This window comes from Triticum dicoccoides, chromosome 3B (genome assembly GCF_002162155.2).
Source record: "Triticum dicoccoides isolate Atlit2015 ecotype Zavitan chromosome 3B, WEW_v2.0, whole genome shotgun sequence".
Classification (NCBI taxonomy): domain Eukaryota; kingdom Viridiplantae; phylum Streptophyta; class Magnoliopsida; order Poales; family Poaceae; genus Triticum; species Triticum dicoccoides.
In genome coordinates this window covers 838,264,304-838,280,494 of record NC_041385.1, presented here as the reverse complement: position 1 = coordinate 838,280,494, position 16,191 = coordinate 838,264,304, and the positions used below count along the sequence as shown (strand labels likewise).

General features: G+C 44.1%; 1 protein-coding gene across 1 annotated transcript; it reads left to right on the top strand.

Annotated features, from left to right (window-relative positions):
- Nucleotides 1-9,764: 9,764 nt before the first annotated feature.
- LOC119280235 (polygalacturonase-like) lies at nucleotides 9,765-11,237 on the top strand. Its single transcript, XM_037561153.1, has 5 exons — nucleotides 9,765-9,788; nucleotides 10,016-10,305; nucleotides 10,418-10,646; nucleotides 10,729-10,926; nucleotides 11,196-11,237. The coding sequence occupies exons 1-5, from the start codon at nucleotides 9,765-9,767 to the stop codon at nucleotides 11,235-11,237; spliced, it is 783 nt and encodes a 260-aa protein (XP_037417050.1).
- Nucleotides 11,238-16,191: the final 4,954 nt, after the last annotated feature.

Below are 16,191 nucleotides of genomic sequence, written 5' to 3'. Positions count from 1 at the left end.
TATTTAGCAGAGAAGTAATAAATCATATCCTGGGGACTACGCACACAACCAGGATCAAGAGAATTAAACCAAGTTTTAGCATCACCCTTTAATGAGAACGGAAATATCTTAAGAATATAATAATAGCGAGACTTCTCATCATTAGTGAACAGGGTGGCTATATCATTTAACTTGGTGTGCCACAACAGTTTCAGATTCATAGACATAAAAAGGATCAGATTCAACCAAAGTAATTATCTCAGGATCAACAGAGAATTCATAATCCTTATCAGTAACAAAGATAGGTGAAGTAGCAAAAGAAGGGTCATATTTCATCCTAGCATTCAGAGTTTTCTTTTTAAGTTTAGCTAGTAATTTCTTAAGATCAGATCTATCATTGCAAGCAAAAAGATCTCTAGCAGTTTCTTCATCCATAACATAACCCTCAGGAACAACAGGCAATTCATACTTAGGGGGAGAACCTTCATCATCACTATCATCAATGATTTCATCTTCAATAATTTCATTCTCTCTAACCCTAGCAAGTTGTTCATCAAGATATTCACCTAATGGCACAGTAGTATCAAGTATAGAAGTAGTTTCATCATAAGTATCATGCATAGCAAAAGTGGCATCATCAATAACATGCGACATATCAGAATTCATAGCAGTAGCAGGTTTAGGTGTCGCAAGCTTACTCATAACAGAAGGAGAATCTAGTGCAGAGCTAGATGGCAGTTCCTTATACATCCCCTCGTCGTTGAGGGATAAATCTTGGTTCTTTTGTCTTTCAAGTTCCTCATAGTGACTAGCAGATATAAATCCCAAGTGACTCAAAGAATAGAGCTATGCTCCCCGGCAATAGCGCCAGAAAATAGTCTTGATGACCCACAAGTATAGGGGATCGCAACAGTTTTCGAGGGTAGAGTATTCAACCCAAATTTACTGATTCGACACAAGGGGAGCCAAAGAATATTCTCAAGTATTAGCAGTTGAGTTGTCAATTCAAACAAACCTGGATAACTTAGCATCTGCAGCAAAGTATTTAGTAGCAAAGTAGTATGATAGTAATGGTAACAGTGGCAAAAGTAAAGATAGCAGTTTTGTAGTGATTGTAACAGTAGCAACGGAAAAGTAAATAAGCGAAGCACAATATATGAAAAGCTCGTAGGCTGGATCAGTGATGGATAATTATGTCGGATGCAATTTATCATGTCATACTTATAACATAGGGTGACACAGAACTAGCTCCAATTCATCAATGTAATGTAGGCAGGTATTCCGAATATAGTCATACGTGCTTATGGAAAAGAACTTGCATGACATCTTTTGTCCTACCCTCCCGTGGCAGCGGCGTCCTAGTGGAAACTAAGGGATATTAAGGCCTCCTTTTAATAGAGAACCAGACCAAAGCATTAACACATAGTGAATACATGAACTCCTCAAACTACGGTCATCACCGAGAAGTATCCCGATTATTGTCACTTCGGGGTTGTCGGATCATAACACATAATAGGTGACTATAGACTTGCAAGATAGGATCAAGAACTCACATATATTCATGAAAACATAATAAGTTCAGATCTGAAATCATGGCACTAGGGCCCTAGTGACAAGCATTAAGCATAGCAAAGTTATAGCAACATCAATCTCAGAACATAGTGGATACTAGGGATCAAACCCTAACAAAACTAACTCGATTACAAGGTAAATCTCATCCAACCCATCACCGTCCAGCAAGCCTACGATGGAATTACTCACGCACGGCGGTGAGCATCATGAAATTGGTGATGGAGGATTGTTGATGATGACGACGGCGACGAATCCCCCTCTCTGGAGCCCCGAACGGACTCCAGATCAGCCCTCCCGAGAGAGATTAGGGCTTGGTGGCGGCTCCGTGTCATAAAACGTGATGAAACTTTCTCTTTGATTTTTTTCTCCGCGAAACGGAATATATGGAGTTGGAGTTGAGGTCGGTGGAGCAGCAGGGGGCCCACAAGATAGGGGGCACACCCAGGGGGAGGGGGCGCGCCCCCCACCCTCGTGGACAGGGTGTGGGCCCCCTGGCCTTGATTCTTTCGTCAATATTTTTTATATTTTTCAAAAGTTATCTCCGTGGATTTTCAGGTCATTTCGAGAACTTTTGTTTTCTGCACAATAAACAACACCATGGCAGTTCTGCTGAAAACAACGTCAGTCCGGGTTAGTTTCATTCAAATCATGCAAGTTAGAGTTCAAAAACAAGGGCAAAAGTGTTTGGAAAAGTAGATACGTTGGAGATGTATCATGCCTCTCTTGGGATATATTATCGTACAACATACCAATGCTCAAATTGATGAAAATGGTCAAAGTGATGCAAATGTGGTAATCAAAAAACAAAGAGTGCTCACATATTGGTTAATGGTGACACCGCTAGGAGGAGCATGCTTCACTTGGTCCAAACAACCTACCCATCAGTTGCATCTCTTGAATCGGTTTATGAGAGGTTTGATGGCATCGTTCGATTTATGCCTAGGGTATTGATGGAAACACTCTAGATGTGCCTCCAATTGTTTGCACTCATTTGATCTTTCGAGCGACCGCATCAAGAGTGATGTCTTACCAAGCCCTGACAAGAGAAACATCACCTTCCATGGTGTAGTATGAAGCTCAGATTGCTTTCTTCCTCGACGAACTGGTGGGTTGGAATTGATCTAATCGGTACTTTTTCCTATGCATCCAATTATTCAAACTCGGGTGAACGGAGGACACACCCGCCGACTCTAACCACTCATACTATGATTGGTCCTTGATTACTCATATCAACACATTGTAGTGGACTTGGGCTTACCCTTATGGCTTTATGGAGCTATGGCCATTTTCTGCGAGCCTATGTTCATGATATCTCTTGGCATGGGCCACACTAGTCCGTGGGCATGGATCTTACCACCTCATTTATTTCCTGGACGATAAAGAGGGCCTTAAGGTGAGCTAGAACCAAGATTGGAATGGATAAACCCTTCAAGTAAGTAGACCAGTCCCTAGCCAAATCAGTACAAGGAATACCATCGTAGTACTCATCCACCACTATTGACAGTTGTTCTTGGGGCATTTATGTCTATATTGCCTTACGCGGGAGGGAAGCACAAGCAATACCTTGGAGGTTGCAGCTAGAGGCTCACTGCACCTGTGAAGCGCCTTCTACACACCGAGATGCATCAGCGTGTGAGGTGGAATCAAATAACCTATGTCAATTGCGATAGCTGGCACTTTTCTGTTGTTGCGACACCATTCCTTAATTTCCTAAAACACTGCATGACAAAAGTTATCATTTCTTATACCACAGTTCTTCGGGTGCTAATTACCGACTACTGTTGGTTTCCTTTTGCAACATTTTCACCATGTTTTTGTTTTTGGTATACTTTAGCCATTACTTTTGAATTAGACTTTTAGCTGCATGATAATCCTAAAGCAGGCATGTATGTACTAATCCTTTCGACTCTTATGACCAGGATACCCATGAAAACAGAGGAAGGTCAAAGTCAAGAAAAAGTTAATTGCACGTGGAATATTTTTTTGAGAATACATAAAATTTTTATTAAAAATGCATGAAGATTGTTTTAATTATGTGAACACATTTTCTATTTACCTGATATTTTTTCATATCTTGTATGAACAATTTATAATACACAATAAACATTTTAAAATTAAATGATGCACATTTTTGTAAATAAATGATCATATTTTAAAAAAGATAAACATTTTAGAATTAAATGGGAACATTTTTCCTAAATTCATGATGATAGTTTTTAAATACACGCTGAATAATTTACAACTAAACGATGGACAACTTTATAATATATAAGAATTTCTTTTATACACATGAAATACTTTTGAGTTTTGATACACGATCAACATCATGTAAATACCCATAAATATTTTTAATACTCGACAAAACTTTTTTAGTACATGTATATGAACAATTTGGAATACTATAAGGTTATTTAAAACACGCAAGAACATTTTTTCTATATCCACAAATGTTTATTTGACATACTTGAACATTTTTTTGTTGACATTCGTTTTTTAGAGAAACATGATATTAGTCATTTTTTCTGAAAAGAATAGATAAAACTGAAATTCAAATTCAAAATAAAATGGAAGGAAAAGGGAAAATACAATGGTACTCGTTTTATTGTTTGGGCGTGCTCCTCGCCAGCGCCTTATGCGCCGCAAGAGGAAACCAGCGCCCACGTGCCTGGCTAAGTGGGCCGGCCCATGAACGAGCCGACGAGCTCGTACGACGCCTGCTTCCCCAGCTATCCCGCTCGATCGTTTCGTTTACTCCAAAGAAAAAAAGAAAAAAAATCCTCGATCGTTTCATGATAGACCGGTGAGCCATTGACCATTGACTTTCGAGATTTTTTTTTTGAAATTTTAAAAAAAAGTTCATCAAGCTTTAAAAAAGTTCACGAATTACAAAAAAGTTTACTGATTTTAATAAAAGGTTCATGAATTTAAAAAAGAAAGTTCAACAAAATTTGGAAAAAGTTCACGAAATTTCGAAAAAGTTCACCTATTTTTGAAAAAAGTTCATCAGTTTTAAAAAAAGTTCAACGATTTTGAAAAAGTTCATCGAATTTTGAAAAAAGTTCATCTAATTTGAAAAAAGTTCATCGATTTTGAAAAATAGTTCATCCAATTTGGAAAAAAGTGCATCAAATTTGAAAAAGATTCATCAAATTTGAAAAAAGTTCAACGCATTTGACAAAAGTTGATCGATGTTAAGAAAAAGTTCACGAATATCAAAAAAAGTTCATCAAACCCAGGGAGAAGAAAAAGAAAAGAAAAAACAAAAGAGAAAACCAGAAAAAGGAAAACTGAAGAAAAAACCAGAAAAAGGAAAACGGAAGAAAAAACCAGAAAAAGGAAAACGGAAGAAAAAAAGAACAAAGTAAAAGGCGCAGAAACATGAAAAGTAGCACGTCCAGTTGGGGGTGGTCGGGTGATTATGCAGCTGAGAGTTAAACGGGAGGTCTCGGGTTCGAATAAAAGCATTAACAGAATTTTTTTTTCGCGATTTAAAAAACAGAGGAAAAAATCTAGATGGGCCGGCCCAGCGGAGAGGTGGGGTATGCGCCCGATTGCGAGTTGTACTGTAGCGGGCCCATAAGGCGCCAAATAGGATTTAGCTGGGCGAAGTGCGTTGCTCGCTGGGAGAAGACGCGCACGGTCCGGTCGTTTTGCTGGTCCAGGCCGCTGGGATTGAACATGCAGACCCTTCACGCGCCATTTTGGGCCGGCCTATGTTGAGAGCGACGCCCCCCTGTTATTCTCATTTGGTTTCTTCGGGTTTTTTTTTCTCTTCTGTTTTTCTTCTTTCAAATAATTCAGGATCTCAAAAGACTTTAAAATTCCCAAAAATCGCGAATTTTGGGAAAAAAATGTACAAGAATCATAATATCTTGTGGATTAAAAAATGATAACTGTTTCGAAAAAAGTTCAGGACATAATAAAATGTTTGCGGATTAAAAAAAAGTTTGTGATTTGTTCGCATATTCAAAAAACTGCTCAAGATCTAGCAAAACACATAGGGAAGTTAAAATGTTCAACATTTTTGAAAAATTGCCTATTAAAAAATGTGCATACTTTTTTAAAGTTAAAAAATGGCAAATTTCCTAAATTCTTTCCAAATGGTTTTAAAAAATATCATTTCAGAAAATATTCGCCTGTTCAAAACATATTAATGAATTTGAAAAATGATCATACATTTCAAAAAACTTTCGGTAAAAAACATGTTTTTGAATTTCGAAATTGTTCTCAAATTTCAAAAAATATTCACCAAGTCAAAAACATGTTCACCAGTTTCAAAAAAGATTCAAAAATTTAAAAAATGTTCACCAAGTTTAGAAAAGAGTTTATGAATTTAAAAAAATTATGAAAGATGTTCATGATTGCAAAAAACTATTTGCAAATTCAAAAAATGTTCATGAATTTAAAAATATTCACCAATTTGAAAGTTGTTTGCAAAATTAAAAATAAAAAGAAAAACAGAGAGCGAAACAAAAAGGAAAATGTAATGTAAAATAAATATAAAAAGAAAGGAAAATAAAATAACAAAGGAAAAAAAGAAAAATAATTTTGAGGAAGGTTCAGAAAAAAGAAAGGAAAAAGAAAGAAAAATCCGGAAGATAAAACAAAGAAAAAAAACAGTTCTAGAACCTTTCTAAAATCGCTGGGGAAGAAATCCGGAATAGGTCGGCCCAGACAAAGGACTAGGCGTGCAGGGAGGGAGCGCTAGATCACTATTTGCGGACCTACAAGCTAAATAGGACTGGCCACGCACACCTTAGGGGGTGAAGGAATCGCTAAGGAGCCAGGCATAGAATGTCCTACTTGCTTCCTCCGCCATGTGAACCGGAACGTGTGAAGTCGTATCCGGACGTATTTAGGCCAGTCCAATTTATAGAAAATAACAAAATGACACAAAGTCATTATCATTTAAAGTCCCCCCGCATTACCCATAACTTACCACATGTATCTCTGGAACTCAAATAGCAAAATGAAAATGCTTGATAGTATGTACTAAATTACTTTATATGAATGCACATCTTGGCCATCGGGTAGCTAATCACCGTTTCAAAGCAGGTTGAAGAGAGCTGTAATAGGCCTTGGAGGACCGAACACACGTATGTGGCAAAAATACGGGGATGACTTCTGGCTAGGGGTGAAAGTCCAACCTGAATCAAGTTGTTTGCCTGCCCGCCGTTATGTCTTAGATAGGAATGAGCTGTGAACAAAATCGAAATAGTTGTTACTTGAGTCAATAATGACTTTTTGTCGGTTTGCTACTTTTTTATAAATTGAACTCGTGAATACCGGGCCGGAGGTTTTTGCCTTGTTATCAAAAAGGGGAGTTGGGTAAAGCAAACTCCCTCCTTGGACGAGCACGGGCTTAGTCAAGTAGAACCGGGTTGCGTTGCTTGATGCTCGGATCAAAAATGAATCAGTAGGGCCATGCTGGTACGACAGAATATGAGTTAGAAAGGTCAATTCCTCTAGGGGAGACACTTATAACCTTTGTGAAGAGGACTGTATCCGAGAAACACACATTTCTTAGATCGATACTCGAGTTTATGCTTATTGTATGGTCGAAGGTGTGGCCAACACGCACAACCAAACACTTTGAGAAGAGAGTAATCTCGAGTTTCATGAAATAATACCTCTAGGGGAGATTTCATGTGAAGAAGTCGTGTGGGAAGCCTGTTTATCAAAAAACAAGCAGTAACAAAAGCATCACACCAGAACCGGAATGGGACAGAGGCATGTGCGAGCAGTGTTAAGACAGTTTCAACTATGTGACGGTGCTTGCGCTCAGCTGCACCGTTCTGCTGATGTGTATGAGGACAAGACACATGATGAGAGATGCCAAGCTTCTGGAAGAAGGTATTAAGATTGCGATATTCGCCCCCCCAATCAGACTGAACATGGATAATTTTGCACTTAAGCAACCTCTCAACATGAGCTTGAAATTGCATAAAAACATGAAACACATTAGATTTGCGCTTAATAAGATAAATCCAAGTAAAGCGACTAAAGGCATCAATGAAACTGACATAATAGTTGTGACCACTAACAGAAGTTTGGGCATAGCCCCACACATCCGAAAACACAAGTTCAAGAGGAGCCTTGACAACACGACTCGATACAGAGAAAGGTAACTGATGACTCTTGCCCTGTTGACAGGCATCACACACTAGAAACTCCTTATTGCTTGACTCAACAGGAAGACTATGGCGATGAAGCAAATGGCGCACAATAGGAGTGGCCGGATGGCCGAGGCGAGAATGCCACTGCGACGACGACACCCGAACACCACTAAAAACTTCAGAAACTGGCGGCACATCAAGAGCATATAGGCCATGGCGAGCTCGACCACTAAGAAGAACGTCCCTCGTGTCCCGGTCCTTAACAAAAAAATGGAAAGGGTGAAACTCAACAAACACATTGTTGTCACGAGTTAATTTAGGAACCGAGAGCAAACTACGTGTGACTGAAGGAACACGAAGAACATCAAGGAGACGCAAGGTTGTAGTGGTACGTGAAAGAAGAGATGCCTGACCAACATGTGAGATGGGCATACCTGATTCATTGGCAGTGCGGACCTGGTCATGACCAGTGTAGGGCTGGCGAGTAGCCAGCTTGTCGAGCTGACTTGTCAGATGATCTGTGGCACCGGTGTCCATGTACCAGGAAGGATCCACAGAATAAGAAGGAGTAAATCCAGGTTCCTGTGTAGCGAGAGCAGCTTGTTTCTCATTGCCTTTCCCGTTGTTCCCAATACCAAGGAAGTCGCGTTTGAAGCGACGATGGCAACGAGACGCCAAGTGCCCCTCAATGCCGCAGAGTTGACATTCAACCCCACCACCACATGCCTCGCAGTGTAGCCGCTTGCGGCCAGCCGTCGGAGGAGGTGGAGCGGGCGAACGGGGCTGGTTGCCCGCGGACGGCGGCGCCTTCTGCTTGACACCACGGGCGCCCCGACGGAGCGGCGAGCAGCTAGCCGTTGTTCCGTGTTGAGGAGGCGTGCGTAGAGGTCGCGAGGCGGCATCGGCGTGTCACGTCCATTGATGTTTTCAACAAAAGAATCATAGTCCTCATCAAGCCCATTGAGAATGAACGAAGTAAACTCCTCATCATGGAGAGGCTTCCCAATAGATGACAGTGTATCGGCCAAATTTTTGACCTTGTTGAAGAAGGCCGTGACAGAGAGATCATTTTTCTTGACCTCACCCAGCTGGTTACGAATGGCAGAGGAACGTGCCAGCGACTGCGAGGAGAAGCTGGAGTCGAGCGTGGCCCATGCATCCCTCGACGTAGCGGCAAAGACCACCATGCCGGCCACGGAGGGAGTGAGCGAGGACTGAATGGCACCCAGAATAGCTTGATCCTGAGCAATCCACCGACGATGAGCAGGGTTGGACACCATGGCGGAGCCACCAGCAGCTGAGGGAACCGGAACCATGGCCGGGGGAAACGGCAGCGTACCGTCGACATACCCCTAAAGATAGTGATGACGCATCAGCGGCAACACCTGAGCACGCCACAAGAGGTAGTTATCAGCAGAGAGCTTCACCGTCACCAGATGAGCAAAGTGGAACGGTCCTGGTTCAGCCACCGGTGCGGGAAGCTGTGAGTCGTATGCCGGAGGAGCACTGTACGAAATCAGCGCATCGGCTGACGGAGGCGCACGGTAGTGTTGGTGATGACCGTAGGGCACCGTAGGAGGTACGCCGTAGGGCTGCAGCGACGCGACGTACGGCGCCAGGGTAGCGTAGGGCGCGCCATACAGCGCCTCGTAGGGCACCGCGGAGGACGAAGCATATGGCGCCGGCGCGATGGACGGTGATGGCGGCGGCGCGACGTAGGGCGCTAGATACGGCCCGACGTAGGGCACCTGAACAGGGGCACCATGGGGACCTGAAAACGGCAGCGCAGCATGCGATGGGATCCTGACGTACGGCGGCGGCGCAGCATACGACGGAATCGCGTCGTAGGTGGCGTCGCGCTGCGCAGAGGTGCCATACGGGCGAGCGACAGCCGGATCGCGGGGCAGCTGCTGCATGCGATCGTAGCGATCGTGAGAGTTCGGAACATGCACATGTTGTGTGCAATCATAGCGATCGTGGGAGTTTGGTTCCAGCGATTCACCATGGGCGAGAGACGGCTGGATTGCGAGCGATGGGGGCACGGGCGGGCGTGATCCTGATTCGACCGGACGGGCCCAGGCGAGCGGGGCGGACGCCATGAACGGCGATTCCGTCGCCAGGGTTGACGGAGGCGGCACGGCGGCGGCAGAGGAAGCGGAAGCACAGCGCGGATCGAACGCGTCGTCTGATACCATATTAGACAAACTAGGGTTTGAACAATACTTGATACCCTAAGCGGGTACGGCTGTTATGTATATATAGGAGAGAACGTACAGGTACAGGTATTGTGTTACAACACGTATATATACAATATACCTAGTCTAACACATACATACTTATGTTTGCAGACACTTGACATTAGCCAATCCAAGGGCGTGAGCGTGAAGCAGCTGACGCTGCTCGACAGCAAGGAATTCCACATGTCCATCTTCAACTGCAGCAGTGTGACGGTCCAAGGCGTCCGGATCATCGCGCCGTCTAACAGCCCCAACACCGACGGCATCCAGGTCAGCCACTCCCGGCACATGAGCATCCTCAACACCACCATCGGCACCGGCGACGACTGCATCTCCTTGGGGCCCGGCACCTCGGACATGCTCATCAGGGACATCAAGTGCGGTCCGGGCCACGGCATCAGGTGCCACCTTCAGTTGCCAGTTCATCATACATTATATTTTGTTTGCTTGTGATTTGCGCAGCGTTTGATAGATAGCATTGGTTTTGTGTTTGCGTTGGATGGACGGTGGCAGCATCGGGAGCCTGGGATGGCAGGACGGTGAGGAGGGGGTGAGAAACCTGACCGTGGACAGGGCGGTGCTGAAGGGCACGACCAACGGCCTGCGGATCAAGACGTGGGCGATGCCCAACTCCGGCTTCGTCAAGAACGTCTCCTTCTCGCGGGTCACCATGAACCACGTGGCCAACCCCATCCTCGTCGACCAGAACTACTGCTCCCGCAAGGGCGACTGCCCGGGCAATGTACGTCTCCTTCCCTACATGCATGCAACTACACGTGATCGATCGACTATATCATGAGCTGTGTTGTTGTGTGTCCCTGCAGAGCTCGGGGGTGCAGATCAGCGACCTGTCGTACACGGACATCAAGGGCTCGTCGGCGACGCCCGTGGCGGTGAAGTTCAACTGCAGCGGCACCAACCCCTGCAGCGGGATCAAGCTCAGGAACATCAGGCTGAGGTACCGGCACCAGCGGCCGACGCAGGCCAAGTGCCAAAACGCCGGCGGGTCCGCGTCCGGAGAGGTCACACCGCCGAGCTGCTTCTGACCATCGGAGTTCTCTTAGCTTGACTGGTTCGTGTACTCGGCAGTTGTGTAAGATAGAAAAAACATGATCCTGTGATCATTGCTTGGTGGATCACAAAGCGACCCTTACATGTAGCCCAGGCTAGTAGTTTTAGCGGATTTACTGATTCTCAATTGACCGAGACATAGTTAAACCAGAATGAACGTCATAAATTTTGCATGGTTGTTCTTGTTGATTTTTTTGAGATTTTTTATTTGTTTTTCGAGATGGCGAATCTTGGTGTAAAATCCGATGGTTCTAATTTGTGAGCGTATATGTTTACGGGAGCCCGGAATTCAAAATAACTTACCCTGCAGGCGTGGCGTGTTGTGCCGTTTGGCGTAAAGCGTGTTGACAAATTTAAATCAAGTGGCCTCACTTCTCTCTCCACTCTAGAACTCTCTCAAGAACAGAAAAGCTTTAACTCTCTATTCCCGATATTGAGAGGGGGCCTATATAATCTTTGCCGACAGACTCCTCAACTTGCTAACTATGTCAAACAACAGTTATTTTTAGCCTATAACATGCATATGTGTTGTTTTGTAGTATATCTTAGAGAAAAGTATACTTTTTGTCCCTAAACTTTTGAGGAAGTCTAGATTTAGTCATTCAACTTCGAAACCGGACAACCAGCACCCCCAATTCTTAAAACCGGACAAATTTCATCCCTCTACCAACCAAAGCTGTCTTTCTGCTGACTCGGCGCGGTTTTGACTGGTTTTAATACATGTGGCAATCTATTTCTCCCCTTTGATTTAGGGTCGCGCTAACTGCCACACGTGTGGCAGGAAGGGAGACGCACCACACGTCTCTAATGTAAAAAGATTGCCACGTCATCACATGCATGCATGCATGAATCTTTTTGAATTTTCAGTTTTTAAAATGTTTTATCTCTTAAACGAAAAATCCGATTGAATATCCGTTTTCACCATTAAATCCCTCGCGATGAGATCTTCGAAACTAGATCCCATGTTGATATGTTTTGATGAAATTTTTTTTGGATTAAAAGTTGCCATGTCTATTGCATATGAATTGCCATGATGTTTACACAGAAGTTGCCATGATATGTTTCAGCTATTTTCTTCTACATTTAAAAGTAAATTTTGACATTTATAAAACGGAGAAATAAGAAACTAGACTTGCCATGAACCATAAACTAAAATTACCATGATACATGCACATAAAATTGCCATGGTTCATACAAAAAATAATTTTCATGGTCAAAGTACTGGAGTTGCCATCATCAAAATACTAAAATTGCCATGATCTACAAACTAAAATTGTCACATGGCAACTTTAGTTTAAGTCCTATGGCAACTGCAGTGTAAACATCGTGGCAACTACTGGCAAAAAAAATTCGTCGAAACATATCAACATGGGGTCTAGTTTTGAAGATCTCGTCGAGACGGATTTAATGGTGAAAACGGATTTTTAGTTCGATTTTTTATTTAGGAGATACAACATTTATAAGCCGAAAACCAAAAAAAATCTGCTGATGTCATCTATTCATACGTGGCAAAATGAGTGGTGATGGAGGCGTGTGGGCGATGCACAAACGCCCACACGTGTGGGCGTTAACATTTTCGTTGATTTATCTGTAGTGTGGGTATTCTATCAAGCACTTGGCGTGCAAGGTCTGGAGCTGCTGACGATGGTGAGCTCTTGGAGGAAGAGGAGCACGAGCGAGTCGATGCCGCCATCCATGGCCACGTTGACCAGTGACTCCATCACCACCGCACCAAGATTCATCGCTGGAGGACTTCATGGGGAAGACCGCAGAGCGGGTGCATTCGAGGAACGAGGTTGTCCGGCTACAGGGATCGAGCAGCGGCGGCAGTAAAACTCGTCCTCGCGGCCCTCGTACTGGAGCCAGAGGATGAGGCGACGCAGCGGTGCAGGTCGCCGACATCGAAGCTGCATTGAAACCCGCACCATGCTCGTCGCAAAGCACGGAGGCCGAGCATGACGGCACGCGTGCTCACTCCACAAGTTCATCTGACTACGCGCGCTCGTGGAGCGCAGGACGGTGCCTCACTGGTGTAGGCTCTGGGCGACGTAGGGCATCAACAGCACCATCGTTGGCAGCGACAAAAGCACACGGTGAGCACGAGGATGGCGAGGAGGACCTATGCGCGGAGGCCGGGCAGGGGGGTGCGCGGCGATAGGTAGTTGGTGGTGGCCTTTGTATCCGGTGGCCTAGCGCACGACCCGAACATGTACACACATGCATGCAGATATGCATCATGCCCACGGCATGCACATTTTTCGATAAAGTGCGATTTTATTAATTCCAAATGTAGCATCAAGTGGATACAAAGCATTATGAATAACACCCGGCCTCTGCATAACTAGGATGCACACAGCCAAATCCGAAAGTCCAACCAAAAAAACATCAAATAAAAACCGACAAAACGGCAATAGTAGAGTCCTATAGACCGACACTATGCCTATGTCGAAGGAGGTGGTGGGTCGATCCGAAGGTTATGCTGCCACGGCATGCACATGCACAAGGAAAAATAAACATGCCACTAAACTAGCTAAGACACGAATGATCATGCTAACACGTCAGACAAGCACAGCTCGAACACTTCCTCCAGCTGCACATCATCCGTGTCTTTCAGCGCAGGTGCACCTGAACCCGGACACGAGCGCTGCAAGCTTCGGCATCCCCGACGCAGAGTGCCGACGTGCAGAGCCACCATGGCCAAGGGGTTGATACGGCTAAACACTGCACTATCGCCAGGTTGCCGCAGCGAGCACTCTGTCAATGAGGACAACAGCAACGGAGACGACGTCGAGCTGCGCTGCTCCCCCGACGAGCCCAGCGACCCGTCCACTTCGCAGGACTTGAACGCAAAAGGCAAGCCGTGCACCAAGCCAAGCGAGAGCAGCGAGTCCGACGCAGCACCAGCACGCCCCGACACACGCCGTGCGAGTTTCTGCTTGTGGTGATGATGGACATGGTGCGACGGAGGCAGGTCGTTGGTAGCGGGGCGGCAGGCATTGCACGCCAAATGTTTGTCAAATGTCCATACCATACATAGTAGATGGAAGGAAAGAATTACCTTGCCACGTGGGCACCACAACTTGGTCAAAACCGGAGTGAGTCAGCGTCAAAATACAGTCGGTTGGGTTGAGGGACGAAACTTATCCGGTTTCAAGAATTGAGGGTGCAAATTATTTTTGCGCAAAAAAAGAAAAAAAAATCGCGAGAGTCATGATTTTGTTTTCGCGAGAGGCACGGCAGTGCCTCTTTCGGAAACAAAAAAACACGTTTTCTGTTTTTTTTCTTCCGCGAGAGGCACGGTTTTGCTTCCGCGAGAGCCACGGTTGTGCTTTCGCGAGAGGCACGGGCGTGCCTCTTTCGGAAAGAAAAAAAACGTGGTTTTTGTTTTTTCGCGAGAGGCACGGTTTTGCTTCCGAGAGAGGCACGGGCGTGCCTCTTTCGAAAAGGAAAAACAGGCGTTTTCTGTTTTTTTTTTCACGACAGGCACGGTTTTGCTTCCGCCAGAGGCACGGTTGTGCTTTCGCGAGAGGCACGGGCGTGCCTCTTTGGGAAAAGGAAAAAAATGTGTTTTCTGTTTTTTTTTCTTTCGCGAGAGGCACGGTTTTGCTTCCGCGAGAGGCACAGTTGTGATTTCGTCAGAGGCACGGGCGTGCCTCTTTCGGAAAGGGAAAAAAACCCGTGTTCCCGGTTCGATTTTTTCGTCGGTTTTTTTCGTCCGGTTTTTTCATGAAAATAAAGTTCGTCAAAACCTATCAACATGGGATCTAGTTTTGAAGATCTCGATGCGAGGAATTCAATGGTGAAAGCGGTTCGAGATTTGGACGCACGGTTTAAGAGATAAAACATTTTGAATAAACGGATCTACAAAAAAAGGGAAAACTCCCAGGTTGCGACAAGTGGCGCACATGCAGCGCGCTACTTGTCGCAACCCGGGGAAGTTGGAGTGATCTCCGCAAGGAATACTCCTTAATTAGTGATTTTGGCAAGAAGCGCACCGATTCATTCTTAAAAGGTTCTCTAAAAATGTAATTATTTCTCAAAAAAGTAACCAGGCTAAAAAATATTACTCCTAAAAGGATTACAAGAGTCTTAGCCATGGCAGACTCAACATAACCCATCCTGCAAAAAAAATAAAAGGATTCAACACAAACCACACAGATCTACTACAGTTCATTTCATCAGCTTGACATGCAAAAAAATAAACACAGATATAGACCCTGCAGGTACCTTCCTGAAGCCCCCGTAGCCCCAGGTAAACAGAGGAAACACTAGTAGAAAAAGGGCCTTTAGTCCCGGTTCATAAGGGCCTTTAGTCCCGGTTCTGGAACCGGGACTAAAGGGTCATTACTAAAGCCTCCCCCTTTAGTCCCGGTTCTTACACGAACCGGGACTAAAGGCCCTCCACGTGGCCGCTGCCTGGAGGTCCACCTTTAGTCCCGGTTGGTAACACCAACCGTTACTAAAGGAAATTTTATGATTTTTTTTGAAACTTTTTTTAATGTTTTTTTGATTTTCAAATGTCTGAATTATTTTAACCTCTAATCTCTAATCACCCCTCATCACTGCTCAATTTAATCTCTAATATCTAATCACCCCTCATCATTCCAAATCATCTAACTTCCCGGACGGTCATCCCATCCTCTCACTACTCCAGCCTGAGCACGCTTAACTTTCAGGTTCTATTCTCCCTCGTTTCCAAGTCTGCACTTGTTGTTTTCCTGACAATAGTAAGATGTCAATCCTATTAACCCTCGGGAATTTAGCTTGAGCATTCAGTCACACATTTCACTGTTTGAGTTTGAAACTATTGTTCTAAAAAACAATAATTATTTAGTAACACTAATATTTCTTGAATAATTAGTTTGACCATAGTTTGACCATAGTTTGACCACAGTTTGACCAGATTTGACCAAAATTCAAAAAAACTGAAATAATTATTTAGTAACACTAATATTTCTTGAATAATTAGTTTGACCATTGTTTGACAACAGTTTGACCAGATTTGACCAAAATTCAAAAAAACTGAAATAATTATTTAGTAACACTAATATTCTTGAATAATTATTTAGTAACACTTATACTTCTTGAATAAGTAGTTTGACCATAGGTTGACCAGATTTAACAAAAATTCAAAAAAAATTGAAATTTGAGCATAACTTTTTTCCTTTTAGAATTTGATAATTCTAAAAATTTGCAAATAGGCCGTAGGTAGTCAA

Bases quoted from the DNA above. Each gene is read 5' to 3' on its own strand.
- LOC119280235 (XM_037561153.1), top strand. From the start codon at position 9,765: ATGAACGGCGATTCCGTCGCCAGG. The intron at 9,789-10,015 runs GTTGACGGAGGC...TTATGTTTGCAG, and splicing joins ACGGCGATTCCGTCGCCAGG to ACACTTGACATTAGCCAATC. The intron at 10,927-11,195 runs GTCACACCGCCG...TTGTTTTTCGAG, and splicing joins GCGGGTCCGCGTCCGGAGAG to ATGGCGAATCTTGGTGTAAA.